The sequence below is a fragment of the Larus michahellis genome, chromosome 5 (assembly GCF_964199755.1).
Source record: "Larus michahellis chromosome 5, bLarMic1.1, whole genome shotgun sequence".
NCBI classification, from domain to species: Eukaryota; Metazoa; Chordata; class Aves; order Charadriiformes; family Laridae; genus Larus; species Larus michahellis.
In genome coordinates this window covers 9,306,361-9,322,567 of record NC_133900.1, presented here as the reverse complement: position 1 = coordinate 9,322,567, position 16,207 = coordinate 9,306,361, and the positions used below count along the sequence as shown (strand labels likewise).

At 53.9% G+C, this 16,207-nt stretch overlaps 1 protein-coding gene and 1 long non-coding RNA gene across 3 annotated transcripts; both read left to right on the top strand.

The window, feature by feature from the left end:
* The first annotated feature begins 767 nt into the window (after nt 1-767).
* RCHY1 (ring finger and CHY zinc finger domain containing 1) lies at nt 768-6,294 on the top strand. Of its 2 annotated transcripts, XR_012587185.1 has the most exons (10): nt 770-900; nt 980-1,099; nt 1,231-1,346; nt 1,412-1,490; nt 1,997-2,041; nt 2,144-2,202; nt 2,723-2,795; nt 3,155-3,181; nt 3,567-3,687; nt 4,688-6,294. XR_012587185.1 is itself a non-coding variant. In XM_074588612.1 (9 exons), the coding sequence occupies exons 1-9, from the start codon at nt 844-846 to the stop codon at nt 4,814-4,816; spliced, it is 753 nt and encodes a 250-aa protein (XP_074444713.1). In that variant the 5' UTR covers nt 768-843; the 3' UTR covers nt 4,817-6,294. The 2 variants fall into 2 exon arrangements, 1 of the variants encoding a protein (XP_074444713.1); XM_074588612.1 differs by lacking the exon at nt 2,723-2,795 and having other exon boundaries at nt 768-900.
* A 459-nt stretch (nt 6,295-6,753) lies between these two features.
* Nucleotides 6,754-15,362, top strand: LOC141743856 (uncharacterized). The gene is made up of 3 exons (XR_012587224.1): nt 6,754-6,838; nt 7,141-7,302; nt 14,290-15,362. It is a non-coding gene; the product is annotated as an uncharacterized LOC141743856 (long non-coding RNA).
* Nucleotides 15,363-16,207: the final 845 nt, after the last annotated feature.

Below are 16,207 nucleotides of genomic sequence, written 5' to 3'. Positions count from 1 at the left end.
TTAGGGGAATGGGGGAGGGAGGAGAAGGTTTTTTTGGGGAAAAGGAAGGTTTTAGGGGAACGGGGGGGAAGGAAAGTTTTAGGGGAGAAGGGGGGAAAGGAAGGTTTGGGGGGGAAAGTTTTAGGGGAATAGGGGGGGAAGGAAGATTTTAGGGGAATGGTGAAAAAGGATGATTGGCGGGGAAAGGTTTTGGGGGAGAGGAGAAAAAAGGGAAGGTTTTTTTTGGGGGAAAGTAAGGCTTTAGAGGGAAAGAAGGTTTTGGGGGAGAGGAGAAAAAAGGGAAGGCTTTTTTGGGGGGAAAGTAAGGCTTTAGAGGGAAAGAAGGTTTTGTGGGCGAGGAGAAAAAAGGGAAGGTGTGGGGGGAAGGAAGGTTTTGGGGAGAAGGGGGAAAGAGGGAAGGTTTTGGTGGCACGCGGGGGGAAAAATGAAGGTTTGAGGGGAATGGGGCAAAATAAGGGTTTTTTCGCGGGGGAGGGAAGGTTTTAGGGGAATGGGGGAGGGAAGAAGGAGGTTTTTTGGGGCGAAGGGAAAATTTTAGGGGGATGGGAGGAAAAGGAGGGCTTGGGGGAGAAGAAGGGTTTGAGGGGGGAAGTTAAGTTTTGGGAAGAGGGGAGGAAAAAAGAAGGAAAGAAAGAAAGAAATGAAGGTTTAAGGAGGGGATAAAAAAAGATTTAAGGGGGAAAAGAAGGTTTGAGGCTGGGGGAGCTAATTTGGAAGTGCCGGCGGCACCGTCGCACACCGCTGCTGGGGAGAGGGGGCGGTACCGCCGGAAGCGGAAGCGGCGGAAGTTGAAGGGGCGGAAAGCGGAAGTGATAACGGCGTCCGGGCCGGGCGGGGGTGACCATGGCGGCGGGCGGGGAGGAGGGCTGCGAACACTACCGGCGGGGCTGCCTGCTGCGGGTGAGGCGGTGGCGGGGCCTCCGGGGCAGGGGGAAGGACAAGCGGGGCGGGTTTTAACGGGGAGCGGTGCCGTTCGCAGGCGCCGTGCTGCGGGAAGCTCTACGCCTGCCGGCTGTGCCACGATGGCGCCGAGGGGCACCGGTTGGACCGCTTCCGTGTGGCCGAGGTGCAGTGCACCCGCTGCCGCCTCCTGCAGAAGGTGGGTCCGGGGAGGTAGGGGGTCTGGGGGCGCCGCCATTTTGGGGGCGCCGCCGCCATTTTGGGGGGGGGGTGTGGTAGGGGGGGCGGCCGTTAGCGCACCTAACGGCCGCTTCCCCGGTACGGCGGCAGGCCCAGCAGCACTGCGAGGGCTGCCGCAACCTCTTCGGGGAGTATTACTGCGACATCTGTCACCTCTTCGACCGCGACAAGAAGCAGTACCACTGCGCCGAGTGCGGGATCTGCAGGTGCGTGAGGGGCTGGCGGGGAAGGCGAGGGGGAGCCGGCCTTGGCCTGACGCTTTTCTCCTCAGGATTGGGCCGAAGGAGGATTTTTTCCACTGTTCAAAGTGCAATTTATGCCTAAGCTTGAGTCTGCGGGGGAAGCACAAGGTAAGAGTACACCGATTAACTCCGTATCTTGAAAAAATACACCTTGAAAACAAAAGTTGATAGTGCCTTAGCTGTGTCTGAGGCCATACGGACCAGCAGGTTCTTTTAAGTGCACCTAACAGCAACACAGAGCGCTTCTGGGCTGGCTTAGCTGCCATTTGAAGCTATAGGAAATAAACATCTTGGTCTCCTTCCCCTTTAAAAGGAGCTGTTGATTGCGGCTCTGACAGTGTGTAAGTTTGAGCTCCAGTTCCTGCTGTAGTATAGGAAAAGCTAGGCCGCTTGCTGCTGCGGGAGTTCTGGGAGCCCTTTCCTTATGCATACTTTCAAGCTGTTTGTTTTTTAATATGCAAAGCCAGCTGTTAATTCTCAGAACTTCAAACCTAAATGCAGTGATGTTTCATACATCTTTTCTTACCGTTCTAAAGGTATTTTAGAGTTTAGAAAAAAAAAAAAGCAGATATTTATGCAGTAGAGTAATTTTTGTTTGTTTGTTTTTTGCAAAGTGTATTGAAAACGTCTCCAGGCAGGACTGTCCAATATGTTTGGAGGTGAGTTCCTTCCTTTCGTTTCTTGGATTTGCGTGCGGCTGTATTTTTGACTGTGTTTGAATTAATCTTCTCATCTTTGGTCTGATACTTGCCTCAAAACAGGACATTCACACATCTCGCGTTGGAGCTCACGTTCTGCCGTGCGGTCACCTTCTTCACAGGTAAAGCATTGCAGATACTTGAGAAAGGGGAGTAGCTGCTGCCTTCTGTGTGGCGTTTACTCAGCGGCGCTATAGGCCTGGTTAGTCTGTACCAGCTGCTTAGAGATGGCTTCTAAGGGATTCACACAGTGGGAAGTGTCTGTGTTTCATCAGGAAATAATTTCTTTAGAAAGGTTGTTTTCTTTCCACGGTAAACTGTGGTGGTGGTGGTGGAGGGACCTGGGTACTGTTCATTCTGAATTTTCCTGTGCTGAATTTCCTTCTGTTACTAGTTAAACGTCAGTAAACCTGTAGGGAAGTCCCTCTTTAGGGCAGAAGGCAGTTGCAGATTTTAAGAGGTCGGTGGCAGCTTTCCTTAGGCAGCTCCCCAAGACAATGGAGCGCTGTGTTGCGCTACGTAAACTGTAAGCTCTATTGGGAATTTAAAGGGATGTTATATATATAGCGCGGGGTGCCTTTGGAGGAATAATTACCACGTTTCACTTCCATTTTCCCTTTCTGTTTCTATCTTGTGTTACAGACGCAGCTTTTTGTTACTCTCTTGGCTCTCTGGTTTCCACCTCCCTCCCCATTGTCCTTGTGCGGTCTTTCATGTAGGTGTCCACAGATTGAATTTTCCTTCAGCTCCTGTCCATCTTAAACTTACCTTGTGATGCATCACACTATTTTTTTAGCCAACTTTAACCATGCGGTGCTTTTCATAGTACTAACTCTGTTCCCTCGTGTTAGGTTGGAAGACCTTAGAATGGAGTCAAACATGCTTTGTCTCCGTATTTTTGCCTAAGTACCTGGTGATTTTGCTGTGAAGCTTTGTTCTCAGTTGGATTCGGGATGCTTTTTAACTTATGATTTGGGGATAACTGTGTGCCTTTTCCCTTCATTCAATCCAAATATGTTACCAGCCAGTAATTGCATTCTTTTTACTGAACTTCTCATTGTGCTTTTTTTTCAGAACGTGTTACGAGGATATGCTAAAAGAGTAAGTGTTTCTAAATATCTCTTCTCTTAATATTGTTGTAGTCCAGACAGATTACAAACAGGTGTCCCTGCCCACGGCAGGGGGATTGGAACTAGATGATCTTTAGGGTCCCTTCCAACCCAAACCATTCTATGATTTTATGATACTTCAGGAGGTAAAGATCACGATGACAGTCCTGTACCTGACAACGTAAAGCCAACTCCTAAAGGGATAAGGGGCTTTTAATTTCGAGTTCTTTTTGCAAGAACTTTTTGATTCACGGTGTTTCTCTTTGACTGGTGTGATACGAAGCTTGTCCTTTTGGGTGGACTTGTTTCACGGCCCCACTCCCATCTTCTGATTTAGACTTTTTTTTTTTTTTTTCCCTTTCCTTCCTTCCTGCCAGAGGTTACAGGTGTCCTTTGTGCATGCACTCGGCTTTAGATATGACAAGGTACTGGCGTCAGCTGGATGACGAAGTGGCGCAAACTCCTATGCCCACAGAGTATCAGAACATGATGGTGGAGGTAAGAGATGGGGCTTGCACGATGTCTCTGTTTTGGGCAGATTGTGCCTTTACGTTACTGGCAGCAGAGGGCACTATGAAGTTGTCCTGCCTCGGGTTGTCTGGTGTTAGGGAATGATGAAGAGATGTTGTGTGTAGGCTTACAGTATTCATCTGCTGGGTTTATAAACACACAAAAAAGCATTCTGGAAAAAAAAAAAAAAAAACAATCCCAAAAAGCACAACCTCTTAGTGTTGTAAGACCACGCGGCAGAGAAATGGCCTGGTCTGTGAAAGTGTCTTGCTTTGTCCAGTAGTGCTTAGTGCTGTGTGGTGAAAAGCAGGAACGTTTGTTTTTTAAGAGCTTGGAGGTTCATGTTCCAAACTAAACGTGGTGGGTTTTCTGCAAAAATATCCAGCTGTTGATTTGTGCAAGGCTAGCACACAGAGGTGAATTCTGTTTTCTTGGTTTTTGTTTTTTTTTTTTCCTTTGTGTTAACTCAGAACTGTGAAACTAGTTGCCGTTCGCACTGAATTAAACAGCCCTGGTCATTACTGTTTTAGTTGCACCCGTTACGGTTTAGCCAACCCATCCTACCGACGCTTGGAGTCAGGATATTGGGGGGGAAAAACCTGTTTACTGCCCGTTTTGAGAAGAACCCCCACTTGCCTGACTTGCACAGCAGAGTGGCCCGTGTTGCTGTTAATCTGCGCTCGTTTTCACTTGAGGGTTTCTCTGGTGGTTTCCTACATCAAGAGAAGAAGCCAAAGTCTGTCCCCGACTTACGCGAGGAGTCATCTTGCCGTGCTAAAAGGAAATTCTCTGTGATGATACAGTGGGATCTGAGTAGTTACAGGTGGAAAAGTTAAATCAGCCCTGCTGTCTTTAAAGGAAGATATCTTCTGCTTTGTCCCCCGGTGCCAAACCGGTTCTGTGGTTGCTAAAAGCGTGGTTGGAGTCCGTTGTTGAGTGTCCTGCTGATGCTGAGGGCCCGCTCTCTGTCTCTTTTCTGTGTGTGTAGATCCTTTGCAACGACTGCAATGCCCGGTCTACGGTGCAGTTCCATCTCCTAGGCATGAAATGCAAAAACTGTGAATCATACAATACCGCCCAAGATGGAAAATGCCGGCTGCCTCTGGAGGAGCAGTGACCGAGATACCCGCTGCCTACGGCCGCGCGAGGACGACTCTGCCACGGAAGAGACTTATCTATTTAAAGGAAAAAAAAAAAACAAAAAAAACCAACAAACCCACCCACTTGTCAGTAAAAATCTATTCCAACTTTTTACAACACCGGTGAAATGGTTACCAGGTTTAATTAACACGGGTGCAAAGGAGTTTTGCTAATTGTGCCCCACCGTCTAGTACCTGGGGCACAGAGCGGTCGGGCCCTTGGGGGACAATCCCCCCAGCGAGCAGGGTGATGCCCGGTGAAGGCTGGTTTCCAGAGAGAACAGCGTTCCTTTAAAAGAGCCGTTTACTAGCGGAATAACTAATGAGACGCAGAATGAGGCGTGATGAGCAGCTGATGCAGCAGAAGATGTTTCGGGGCAGCTGAAGGTTGCGAGCGCGCCGGGCGGTGGAGGTAGAGCTGTGCTGGCTGCAGCTGTTGGGGGAAAATTGGTAGCTTTGAGAGCAGCCTTTTTACATAAAGCTGACGTCTGCGAAGTCTTACTTGGGTACCTTTTGTTCCTTTTAAACGATGTGTTCATTCCAGGGCCTCGGAGCCGTCGGTGTAAGCGGCTGGAGAGCGCGAGCTCGCGGAAATCGCACCTTTCCTCGATTTGCGGGTGCGCGCGGCGTGCGCACAGAATTCCCTTCAAAACAAGGCTGTCCTGCTTGCCTACGCGCAATGAACGGCCTAAAAATCCAGCCTTCTCCCCAGGACACCCATCCAACCTGCTGTCTCACATTCCTTTGCCGGCCGCGCTCGCCTTTACACCCATTTCTTCCTCATTTTGCGTTATTTGGTTACGGGGGCCAAGGTGTAGGGTTTTTAGACGCGCGCGTAGCATGATGTTTCGATGAAGTACGCTAAGCGAAGCACGTGTCGTCGTCTTGTCGGGATTGTCGTCAAATTGGGCTGAGCCCGAGGTGTTTGCTAAAAGCAGCAGCACTCGAGTAGTGCCAGGGACCAATTTTATGTGGCTTTTGGGGGTTGTGTGTTTGGTTTTTTTTTTTTTTTAATGGTATCCGGAGAGAGGATGGAGGAGTGCTTTTTAAAACATAGAAAAATCCCAAAAAGCCTTCCCCCCCGCCCCCGCTTCCTCACGTAACACCCTGCCCAAGGTGTTTCGCAGCCTAAATGTTACAGAATGTTACGGAAAGCTCTTAGTTTCAGAGAATTTCAGAACATGCAAATAGTGTTCAATAGCGAAATAAAATGTAAAAATAAGCCCAGTTACTCTTCACCGTACAACTACTTGGTTTTAATTTGTTCTACCGTAAAACAGCTGCTTTTCTTCTTAATCTGGCAGTGCCCTTTATGTATGAAATACCGGGACTGGGACGATACTGTTACTGTAGCTTGCCTTTACTGCAGTATCTTTTTTTCTGAAGCGCTTTTCTCACTGCTATAAATAAACAAACGTAAAATAATGTCTCTATTAAAATAAACAAATTACACTCTGCCTGGTGTACTCTTCTTTTACGCGCCTGCTCCGGAAATTCCCCGCCGAGTTTAAACTATGATTTGATGCTGAAAAACAAGGGTGAGATGCCTGAACGCGTGGCCCGCGTCACTCTCGTATGAAAATAGCGCTCTCGGCAGCCCCTATATTTCCATATTTCTGTGGCACGAGGTGAAACCGGAGCGGTTTGCGTCATTCCAGCACGTTGCCCCGGTTTCTTCAAGTCCGGGTCTCTGCTCTCCCACCCCAAACCTGCCCCTCTGTCCCACGGTGCGAGGGAGGTGGGCAACCGTAGCTACGTGCGTGGCCCAGCGGGTGCTTGGGGTTGGGGCTGGCTTTCTCCGCTGTCCGTGGAGATGTGGAGGAGTCTTGTGGTGGGACCAGGTGGGCTGCATCAGCTCATCTGGAGCCCATTAAAGCCTGGGGGCTGTGCTGGGGGAAGCTGGGTGTTTGGTGGGGGAGCAGATAAGGCTTCTGTGCTTGGTTGTGCTGGAGCGTCTTTGGGGGTGCTTCTAGGGAAAGGTCCTTTTTGGAGGTGTTGGGGTACGGGCTGTGCTGGGCACCAAGTGGCGGTTTCCTCCTGGGGGCTGCTGTTCAAATGAGGGAAGCTGGAGGGACTCTGTGGCCTTCAGAAGTGTAGAAGGAGCGTGATTTGGCTCCTGGCTGTCTCCCCCAGCCTTGCACGTGTGGGGCTTGGGGTTGGACATCGAGGGGAACGTCTCTCTGAAGGGCCATGGACTGGGGAAGTGGCTGATTTGACTATGGGACTGCGAGTCCCTGCTGCGACGGGCCAGTCGAGGTGTTCCCTCACTCAAGATGGTGCTGACATCTCTGCTTGACTTCAGACTCCTTTAGATGGTGAGAACTCGCCTCTTGCTTCTGGATGATGCTTTTGGTTTCTCCATTGAAGCTGCCAGCAAGACTCCCTGCCGCTTTGGAGCTCCCTCCAAATGTCTGCTGTCACCTGGTGGCTTCACTACCCTCCCTGGATGGAGACCTGCTCCCAGGTAAGCCCTGAGGGTCAATGGGGCTTGTATCAGCCTGGAGGGGTTGTCACCTCAGAGCTTTGTGGTCTCATAAGGACGTGCGGAGTATTTTTTTTAACTGGGAAGAAGCAGCAGCTCTGGGTGCGCAGGGGAATTTGGGTGCCTGGCGCCAGCAGAGCTCATCCCACCACCCATCACCACCTCTGCTGCTCCGCTGGGTCTCGCTTGGAGGCTACTGCTGCCCAAACATCTAGAGCCCCACGGTGACTGCCAGCAGCTTGGCACGGCGGGTTTGGCTGCCCAGAAGCAGGACAAAAAAAGGTTCAGGTGATGCCACTGAGATGTTTTCAAGGTGCTCTTCTTGCTTGAGTGTTACTGCTTGAGAAGTGACTTCCCGCTGGCTTTAAAAGGACAAGGCAGGGTTGAACGAACTGTAAATGGGATGAAAATGTTGATGTCAAATGAGGTCTTTGAGGTGAATGTGAGGCACGTTGGTTTTTCTGCATTATTAAAGCAGTTACAGTCCTTCTCCCAAAGAAGAGGGGGGGAAAAAAATTCCTTGACCAGGACACACACTCTTAGTTGACACGGGAGAAGCCCGTGGATGGCAAATCTGGGTTAGACACAGTGGTGGCTGGAGAAGCAGAGATGGCAGGGAGTTGTGCCGAGGGCGTCCAGCAAAGCTAGGAAAAGGAACTAGCTATTAATTCCCTTCTTGTATTAAAAAAGCCACCAGTGAACAGATGCCGAGAAGAAGGTTGGGGAGCAACGTCTAGTCCTCGTGGGCTCCGAAATTGGGGCAGGCTGTCTCTGCAGATGAGCGTGGCAGTGTCCCCGGCTAGGTGCTGAGTGCTCTGGCTTGATGGCAGAGGCGGCCCCACCTTCTGCAGCTCTGTAAGCAGTTGACAAAATGCTTTTTTGTGTTCCTCACAAGCAAGCCTTGCGTGACACGGGGTTGTCATAGGTACTATCTGTGCCCTGTGTGGATGGGGCTCAAGCCTGGCTTCGTTGGCACCTGGTGGCTGTTGCCTTCAGAAGGTGGCGAGATGTTGAGCGCATCTAAAGTGCTGCTGGAGGTGGGGGACACGAGCAGTAACTTGCCTTTTATGCGCCTCTAAGGGTTTGTGCTGGCGGGTGGAGAAAGGGAGACCGTGAGGTCCACACCATCTCCTTGGGAAGGGCTGGGCTTGCCCACCCTAACTGGGGGCGCCATCGCTCCCCCCAACACCCATACTGGTGAGCCTTTGGGCAAGGAAGCCGTTATCCCAGCGGGTCCGACAAGACCTCATGGTTCTTTCTGGCAGGCCTCCTCCCTCCAAGGGGAGCACTGTGGCCACGGGAGCCTGAGCGCTGCCGGTGGTGGTGGTGGTGGTGGGCCATGCAGGACACGAACCTTTTCAGCCAGCAGGTGCTGCTGGGGGCCAGCTAGAAGCAGCAGTCCAATCCAATCCAATCCAGCCTTAATTAAAAAAAGAAAAAAAAAAACAACAACGAAAACCAGAGCAGGCAAATTGTCCCTGCGAGCAGCTGCTGGGGAGAAACAGATGCCAGCAACTTGCTCATTAACCGGATGAAATATATCTTTAAAGAGAGATGCTATTCCGGGGCTGCTGCTGAGGTGGTGGCCTCGCAACTGGCGGCGGGGCCAGCCTAGGGAGGAGTGGGTCTGCTGGGAACGGGGGACGTGGGGACGGCGGGCATTGCCGGCGAGCACAGGGGGACGGCACAGGCTTCTTGTGGCTCGCCAAGGTCGAGGCTGAATTTCTGCGCCTCTCCCAGCTATCCCTTGCGGAGCGCTCTGCTCGTTACCGGCTAATTGTTTCCTGCTTGTGCGTTGTTTTTCTTTTCTTTTTTCCTTTTTTTTTTTGTTTTTTTTCCCTGCAAAAGTGTAGTCGGTTCATTTAGCCGATAAATAACATCGTGGCGCAGCTGGGAAGCCAACTTTGGAAAACTCGATCGCGAAGTAGCCTTTGACAGAGCAGCTAATTGTGAAACCGTGCGGGTCCAGTCCGCAACCAAGCAGATTCGATGCTAAATGGGAAGCTAATTTTATCCCTGCTGGAAATATTCCTATTTGGGTTCCAACCACAAGAGGAGGCTGAAAGAAAACCCGTAGTTGAGCTGAGCTCCCTCCCCAGCTGGACTTTTTGCCTGGGGTTGAGGAGGGGAAAAAGATCTCGGGGGCGGGATCCAGGTGATTTTGACCTTTTGCTCTCCCGCTTTTGGAATTTGCCGCTGCAAAGTGATGGGGGGGGGGCATCTGGGGAACCTGATGCCACCAGCTGGACCCGCTGAACGGTGGCGTTTCAGCTTGGCACCGAGCCCCCCTTAGCTCCCTTAGCCAGGGAAATAAACTGCATTGCGCGGCGGAAAAAAAATGGATGGCTTTCCGAGGTGGGAAAGAGAAACGCAGGGAACGGAGACAGGCGAGGAGCTGTGGGGTGGAAGGTGCTGCGCTGAGCTCTGCTGCCCCGTCCCCTGGAGATGCTGGTCCAGGCTTGTAGAGCGGCGCGTGAGCGGTGCTGTTGGGCAAGGTGGGCTTCATTCCCACCTCCCTGGGCTTCAATCCTGTCCTCCCAGGGACTGGAGCATCCAGGGATGCTGGGTCCCCTGCATCCTGGCCCCTCTGCGTCGATGGATCAGCAGGATCTGCTCAGCCTCTCCATGGGGGAGCAGTTGTGGGGCAGTCAGACCTGTCTGCAGGGCAGGTTGTGGGGCAGGCGGACCCGCGGTGGCTCCAAGGGTGACCTGGTGCCCGCTGTCCATCCTTGCTGGGGGCTGGCATCGAGGGGAGAGACACGGCGTTGACCTTGGAGTTGGCACGGTGCCACCCATCTCCATCCTTCCGTGAGCTTGGATGTGCCCGAGCAGCCGAGCGCTGCCGGGAGCGGGCAGGATCCTCGGATCGGAGGGATGCGGTGGTCCTGGGATGAAGGCAACCTGCTGGCTTGGCCAGGGCTTGCCCGCTGGCTGAGGGAGCTGTTGCGAAGCTGTCCCTAACGCGGCAGGGCAGGGCAGGGAGCTCCCACCCTGCCACCCGAAATGAAGCCTTGTCACCGGCGTAGGGCAAAATCGGGAGCAGATGGGATTATCGCTGCCTTGTGGGAAAAATGTGGTGTTCCAGCAGGCGCAAGGGCCGCCGGCACAGCCAAGGTCAGCGGAGCTATTAATAAAGCCTGCCCAAATACGCGAAACTCAGGAGAGGGACTCGTTAAGCCAATGAGCGGAACGATGCAGGACCGGGGGGCTCGGGAAGGTGCAAGGCGATGGATCGGGAGCGTTTTGGGAAAGGAGACACACGCCTCCCCCCCGCCTCGCCCCAGTTTTGGGCTGGAAGGATGGGTTTAGTGACTCTGGTGGTGTTCTTGGCTTGCTGGCAGAAAACAGCTCGGTGTGGTCCGATGGCCCTGGGTCCAACAACACCATTTTGGGGGGAAAGTAGGGTTGTCCCAATCGGAATCTCCTGCAGAGCCTCTCCAGCTGGCTGCGTGCCCGGAAACGGGGGTGTGGGTGCAAGGCTGGAGCTGGAGGGGTGCTGGGCCGGTACCCCAGCGCTGGCGGATGCTCGGCTGGTGGCAGCGGCTGCGAAACCCAACCCCGAGCGCTGCCGAAGCAGCAGCAGCAGCAGCGCCTGTGTTTGATCTGCGTCCCCCTGGGAGGGCTCGGGGAGAGGCGGGGAGCACTCTTGGGTGGGAGAAGACCCTTCCCTGAAGCTGTGCAGGCTTAAACCCCCCTGTCCCGCAGCCGGAGAGCCCCGGCTTCCCCGAGGCCGAGCCTGATGTCCTGCCCCTGCCCGGCTGCAGAGAAACCATGTTTTTCCTTTCCAACTGGAAGGAACGCAATTAGGGAAAGGCTCGTGGTGTGGTGCTATTTATAACTCGGAGGGCCAGCGGAGCATCTGTCTCTCCGGCTCCAAGCAGGGCTGGCTTAGCCCAGGGGTGTGCCGGCACCTCCGCGCTGGAAACGGGGTGGTTTCCTTGCTTTTTCTCCTTAATGGTCCCAGCTGGAGTTGGGGGGGAGTTTGCACGCGGGACTTGTAACTTGTCGCTTGATAGTGTCATGAAATAGTCGCCCTCTGACCCCTGAACCGATTCCCTTATCTTTTGCAAGGAGCTGGCTCCGGTCTGGGTGGCGGAGGCTGGAGCAGAGCCTGGGGGGGGGGACCTTGGGGTGCTGGCCACCCCCCACTTCCCTCCTCTCGCTCATCTCCTACGGCTTTTGGGGACTGGGGTCCCTCGGGGTTGTCGGGAGTTACAAAGTCCAGCTTTGGCAAAGCCCAGCCGCCCGGCTGAGCAGATGGGACGGGGTGGGTGGGAGAAGTCTGGGTGCTCCATGGAAAAAAAAACCACCTTTCTAAACCTGTGAAATAATTGCGAAACGATGGATTAGCCGAAGACCTGTGAGAAGCGCTTAGGCCTTCAACACCGACTTCTCTGGTTGCGCTTGCAAGTAGCTTTGTTGGCAACATAGAGCAAGAAGTTAAACACCTGGAGCTCCTGGCTCTTCGTAGCTGCTGGCAGTGGCTTTTGGGAGCAGTGGAGGTGGCAGGATGGTGGGTGGGCTCCAGCACACCCTTGGGAGGTTGCTCGCCCGAGGGGGAGGTCCCACCAGAGGCCGGTGTCTCCTGGTCGTGCCCCTTGACCCGGGCAGAGCTGCTGTTTGCTTGCCAAAGCTCCGACCTTCTCCCAGCCCCGTGTGTGCTGGGGCAATGGGGAGCAGAAGACTTCCCCTAGCTTGCGTTGGGCGCCTGAGGCTGCTCTTGGCTGAGAAATAAAATAAAGGGCTACAAAAACCCAACGCGCAGATCTTTCTATAGCACCCAGGAAGACCAGCGGGATGGGCTGAAGGCCAAGCGGTTTGACTGGAGGTAGTTGTGAGCCGCGAGAGCTGAAGGAAAGGGCTTCCCTGTTGAGAAGTGACCTTTGAATACGAGTGGCACCTGAAGACGACAGCACCCCAGTGCTAAACGAGCTACAGAAACTAATTCGGGGACGTTTCGTCCTCGCGTCGCAATATTTCCGGGGGGTTTTTGGCGGAAGCGACTATTGTTGGAGGCTGGAGCTGTAAGAACGTGCGGTGCAAAGACCAGGTGACGCCTTCAGCTCTGGATGGAGCTGCTGGGTGCTTAACGCGCCCTGCTCTCGCCGAAGGGGTAATTACTTCATCTAACGAGCGTTATTGCTCCTGGAGGCTGCAGCCAAGAGCTGTCTCTGCTAATAAGTCATTAATACTCACTCCATTAATACCAGCAAGAGCCTGAGAAGACGACACGCGGAGACGTGTTGATGGGATATTAGCATATTCGCAAACGAGCAAAACAAAAGCACGATTAGGGAGGGCAGAGGGAGCCTGGAAATGGGGGTGAAAGCACCTCTCCGGTGAGGGCAAGGCAGGAGACCTGGAGAGGGATCACGTCATCCGCAGCGCCGCTGCCCAAAGGGCCAGGGGAATGGGATGTTCCGCACGGAGCTATGCGAGCTATTTTTGCTATATAAATAAAATATCTCTGAGATGAGATTGAGCCAAAGGCGGGGGAGTGGGGGAGGTGGGAAGCCTTTGGGAAAAATGGGCTTTGGCTATTTTCGTAAATAAACCAAGCCGGTGGCAGAGAGTTTTCCTCATCTTTTTTTTTTCAAAAAGAGAAGAAAAAAAGAAAGTCTTTATTTTTATGGCGTATCCTGGATGGTTTTTTTTCCCCTTCTGCCCTGCCACAGTAGTGGGGGAAGACAGAAATCCCAGGGTGAGCTTGGAGGGTCCGAGGTGGGAAGATGAGGGGAGTGTTTGCAGGCATCGCCTTGAACGCAGTTCTGCCTTTGAGGGCGTCATCCCCCATCATGAAGTGTTTTTTCCACTTGGCGAGCACATCCGTTATTTTTCGGGCGGCCTTGCGCCTTGGCCCTTGCTGGCCCTTCAGATAGAAATGCACCAGCCGCGTCGCAGGCTGGACGCAGCGTGAATAAATGGAATATAAAGTCTGGTGTGTCTGCGGCGCGGTCACCCAGGAAAGCCCTTCGGTGCGGTCTCGGCACCAGCTCCCTCTGCCCCGGCGTCAGAACTGCCGGCACAGCATCCTTCCTCCAGCAGAACCCATCTCCTGGGACCCAGGGAGTCCCCGCATCCAGCAGGCAGCCGAATTTGGCTGGGTGTTTTGGGGGCAGGCGGGATGGGACGGGGCTGTCTGGGTTTAGCAGAGGGGCCGGCGTGGCTTGGGGAGAGCTCCGGGCTTTCCGTGGAGTTAGTTGGAATAACTCCCGCCGCTTTATTCTTCGCAAAGCGACGTATTTACCATCCCCGCGGCGGGGCAGAGTCAGGGCATCCCTGCATCTCGCTCGCCGTCCCCGCCTCCGCCCTTGTAGCTTTTATCCGACGCCGGGTTTCACCCAGTGATACCTTGGAGCTTTTCCGGGCCGTAGCCTGCGGTACCCAGCCCTTCCCCGGCTGGTTTTGGCCCGAGCTGGAAGCCCGGCTCAGCTTTGCTTACCCCTTTCATTTCCCGGAGGATGCTCTGAGTCGGGGTTGCGGGGAGGGGGTGGTACCGCCGCACAGAGCCGCTGTTTTCGGCTCAGTTTCCAAACTATGCGGGTGAAGGTGATGTATTTATCACGACCCACTGCTGCCGGTGGGTCACGTCCTCGCGCCTCCCTCTCCGCCCGTAGCAGTGAGCGCCGTCAAAAAAGACAAGCGGTTTTGTAAAAAGCCCTTTTTCACCCAGCGATGGGCTTGGGAGGCTTGAGCCCTTGTCGGGAGGTGGAGTGTCCATCCTTTCGTCTTTCACCTGACCTGTTCGACGAGCGCTGGCGGGCAGAAGCTTTGCCTTGCTGCTTACACCACGGCACCGGCGACGGTTCCTGGTCCCAGGCTCTTGCGGGAAGCGAGGAATCTCCTTTCACCCCGGGATAGCCCCAAAAATACGTCCAGCTTCTTCCTTGTGTTGTAGGCAAGAGATATTAATCCATTTTTAAGCGTCCAAGCGCAGGGTTGAGCAGGAAAGTAAACTTTACGTTCCAGGCTTGCGGACCCGCAGCTCGGCGGCGCCGGGGAGGAGGCAGCGGCGTCTCCGGTTTTCGGCGCTGACGCAGAGACGAAGTGTGAATCTGCACCTGAAATGAGCCCGCGCTGATGAGGACTGCCTTAATTTCTTGGCCAAGCCTTCCTCCTAGAAACTCTCGGTGTCCTGCAGAAGGCGACACCCCATTTCTGTTCTCCTTCGTGAAAAAAAATAATTTATTCCCCTGGAGATCGTATTACTTTTTTTTAAGTGAAGGTAATGGCTTTTCCTCTTCTTTTATTCCCTCCCTTATAGCAGTGGCGTTTGAGCAGAGTGAGTGATTTTTTTTTTTTTTAAAAAGTTCGGGGTGTTTTGGTTGTTTTTAATGCCTGTTACCGGACACTGTTGAGCTGTAGCTCAGGATACAGAGCTGTCCTACCGTAACTCTCACCCCGTACGTGCTCCCAGCCCCACCAGCTTCCCGAGCTGGCCGGGGTTTGAAGGTGCGACAGCTGTTGGCTGCTTTATTCTCCGTTTCTACCCACTTTGAACCAAAAAAGAGCGAGGAACAGCTCCGTATCCAGAGCTTGGCGGGTAGGCTTGGCGCCAGCAAATCCCGCGCTGAAGTCTCGCTCTTGACCCACCCGAGCCACGCTAATATGAAAAGGGAGGTGAAAGGACGGAACGCCGAAGGGGCTGAAAAAGGCTGGGAAGGCAAGGGAAAACGCCTAACGATTGCGTTTCCTTTTGGGAAGCGGGGCTGGAGGAGATGCCCTCGTTTCTCCTGGCCTTTTCAGGTGGCTGGTGTGGTGCCGGCCGCCTTCATTACGCTGGCTTGATGGAAATGAAGAGGTGACGCATCCGTTGCGGGAAGCAATCACCCGAACGCCCCGAGCTTTGATGTTCCCCAGGACGCTTCTGCCAACGGCAGAGCCTGTTTCCCCGCCTGCGCCGCCCATTAACCCGAAGCAAACCAACGCCGGCGTTTCGGGTGAGGTGACAGCTCGAGCCTCTCCCGTTTGCCTCCCATAGGGAACCGGCGGCTTCTACGTGGTTGCCCTCCCCATAGCAGCCGCGCGGCTTCTGCTTTTGCAAAGAGGTATTTTGGAGGATACCCTGATGAACCTCATGCAATAAAACAATCGGTAATTAGGAGCAGAGATATAAAACGCTGCGAACTGGTCCGTCTCTACCTGCGCAGAGGTGCTGCTGCCTTCCCCAAAATCCCTCCGGAAATTCAATCGTGCCACCGCCTTGCCAAGGGTCTATGGGATGCGCCCAATCTACAACCTCTGGGGTGATGGTGACCAGCTCCGGGGGTTTGCTGGGATGCCCCAAACCTCTTCAGCATCATTATTATGATGCCTCACAGGCCGAGGGCTTTGCTTTTCACTGCCCGGGGCGGGGGGTTTAGCCCGAGGCCGAAGGGGCCAAGCGAGGGGCTGCGGGCTGGGGTGAGCATCCCCCCCACCCCCCCCCGCCCCAGCTTCGCACACTAGCAGCTCAACACAAAAATTTGGGGAGTAAGAAAACCACTTGGCTGTGTTTTAGCGGCCAAGCCTTTCAAGGATTAAAAATAAAGCTGCGGAGCACGCACCCGCTGGCACCTCTCGGCCCAGGAGCGTGGGTGGTCAATGCACCTTCCCACGGGCTCCCGGGCTGTGTTTGCGGCGGGGGGGGGGGGGGGGGGGGCAAAAAAACCACAATTAAATGGAAAAAGAACGAAATGACAAGTTTTCTACGCAGAAGCCCCTGCAGGAAAAGAAAGGGAGCAGTGATGGAGCAGCCCCGTACCATGGTCCCTGGTGAGGGAAGGGGAAGGATTTCACAGAGGGGTGATGCAGGGAGGTGGTTTTGGAGGAAGGGGCACGTGAAAGCACGGGGGACCCCTGCACGCTGCCGGCTCTGGCTCAGCAGCCCCCATGTACCACCCCCCTG

Coding starts and splice junctions, on each gene's coding strand:
- RCHY1 (XM_074588612.1), top strand. CDS start 844: ATGGCGGCGGGCGGGGAGGAGGGCTGCGAACACTACCGGCGGGGCTGC. Junction 901..979: donor GGCGGGGCTGCCTGCTGCGG/GTGAGGCGGTGG, acceptor TGCCGTTCGCAG/GCGCCGTGCTGCGGGAAGCT. Junction 1,100..1,230: donor GCTGCCGCCTCCTGCAGAAG/GTGGGTCCGGGG, acceptor GTACGGCGGCAG/GCCCAGCAGCACTGCGAGGG.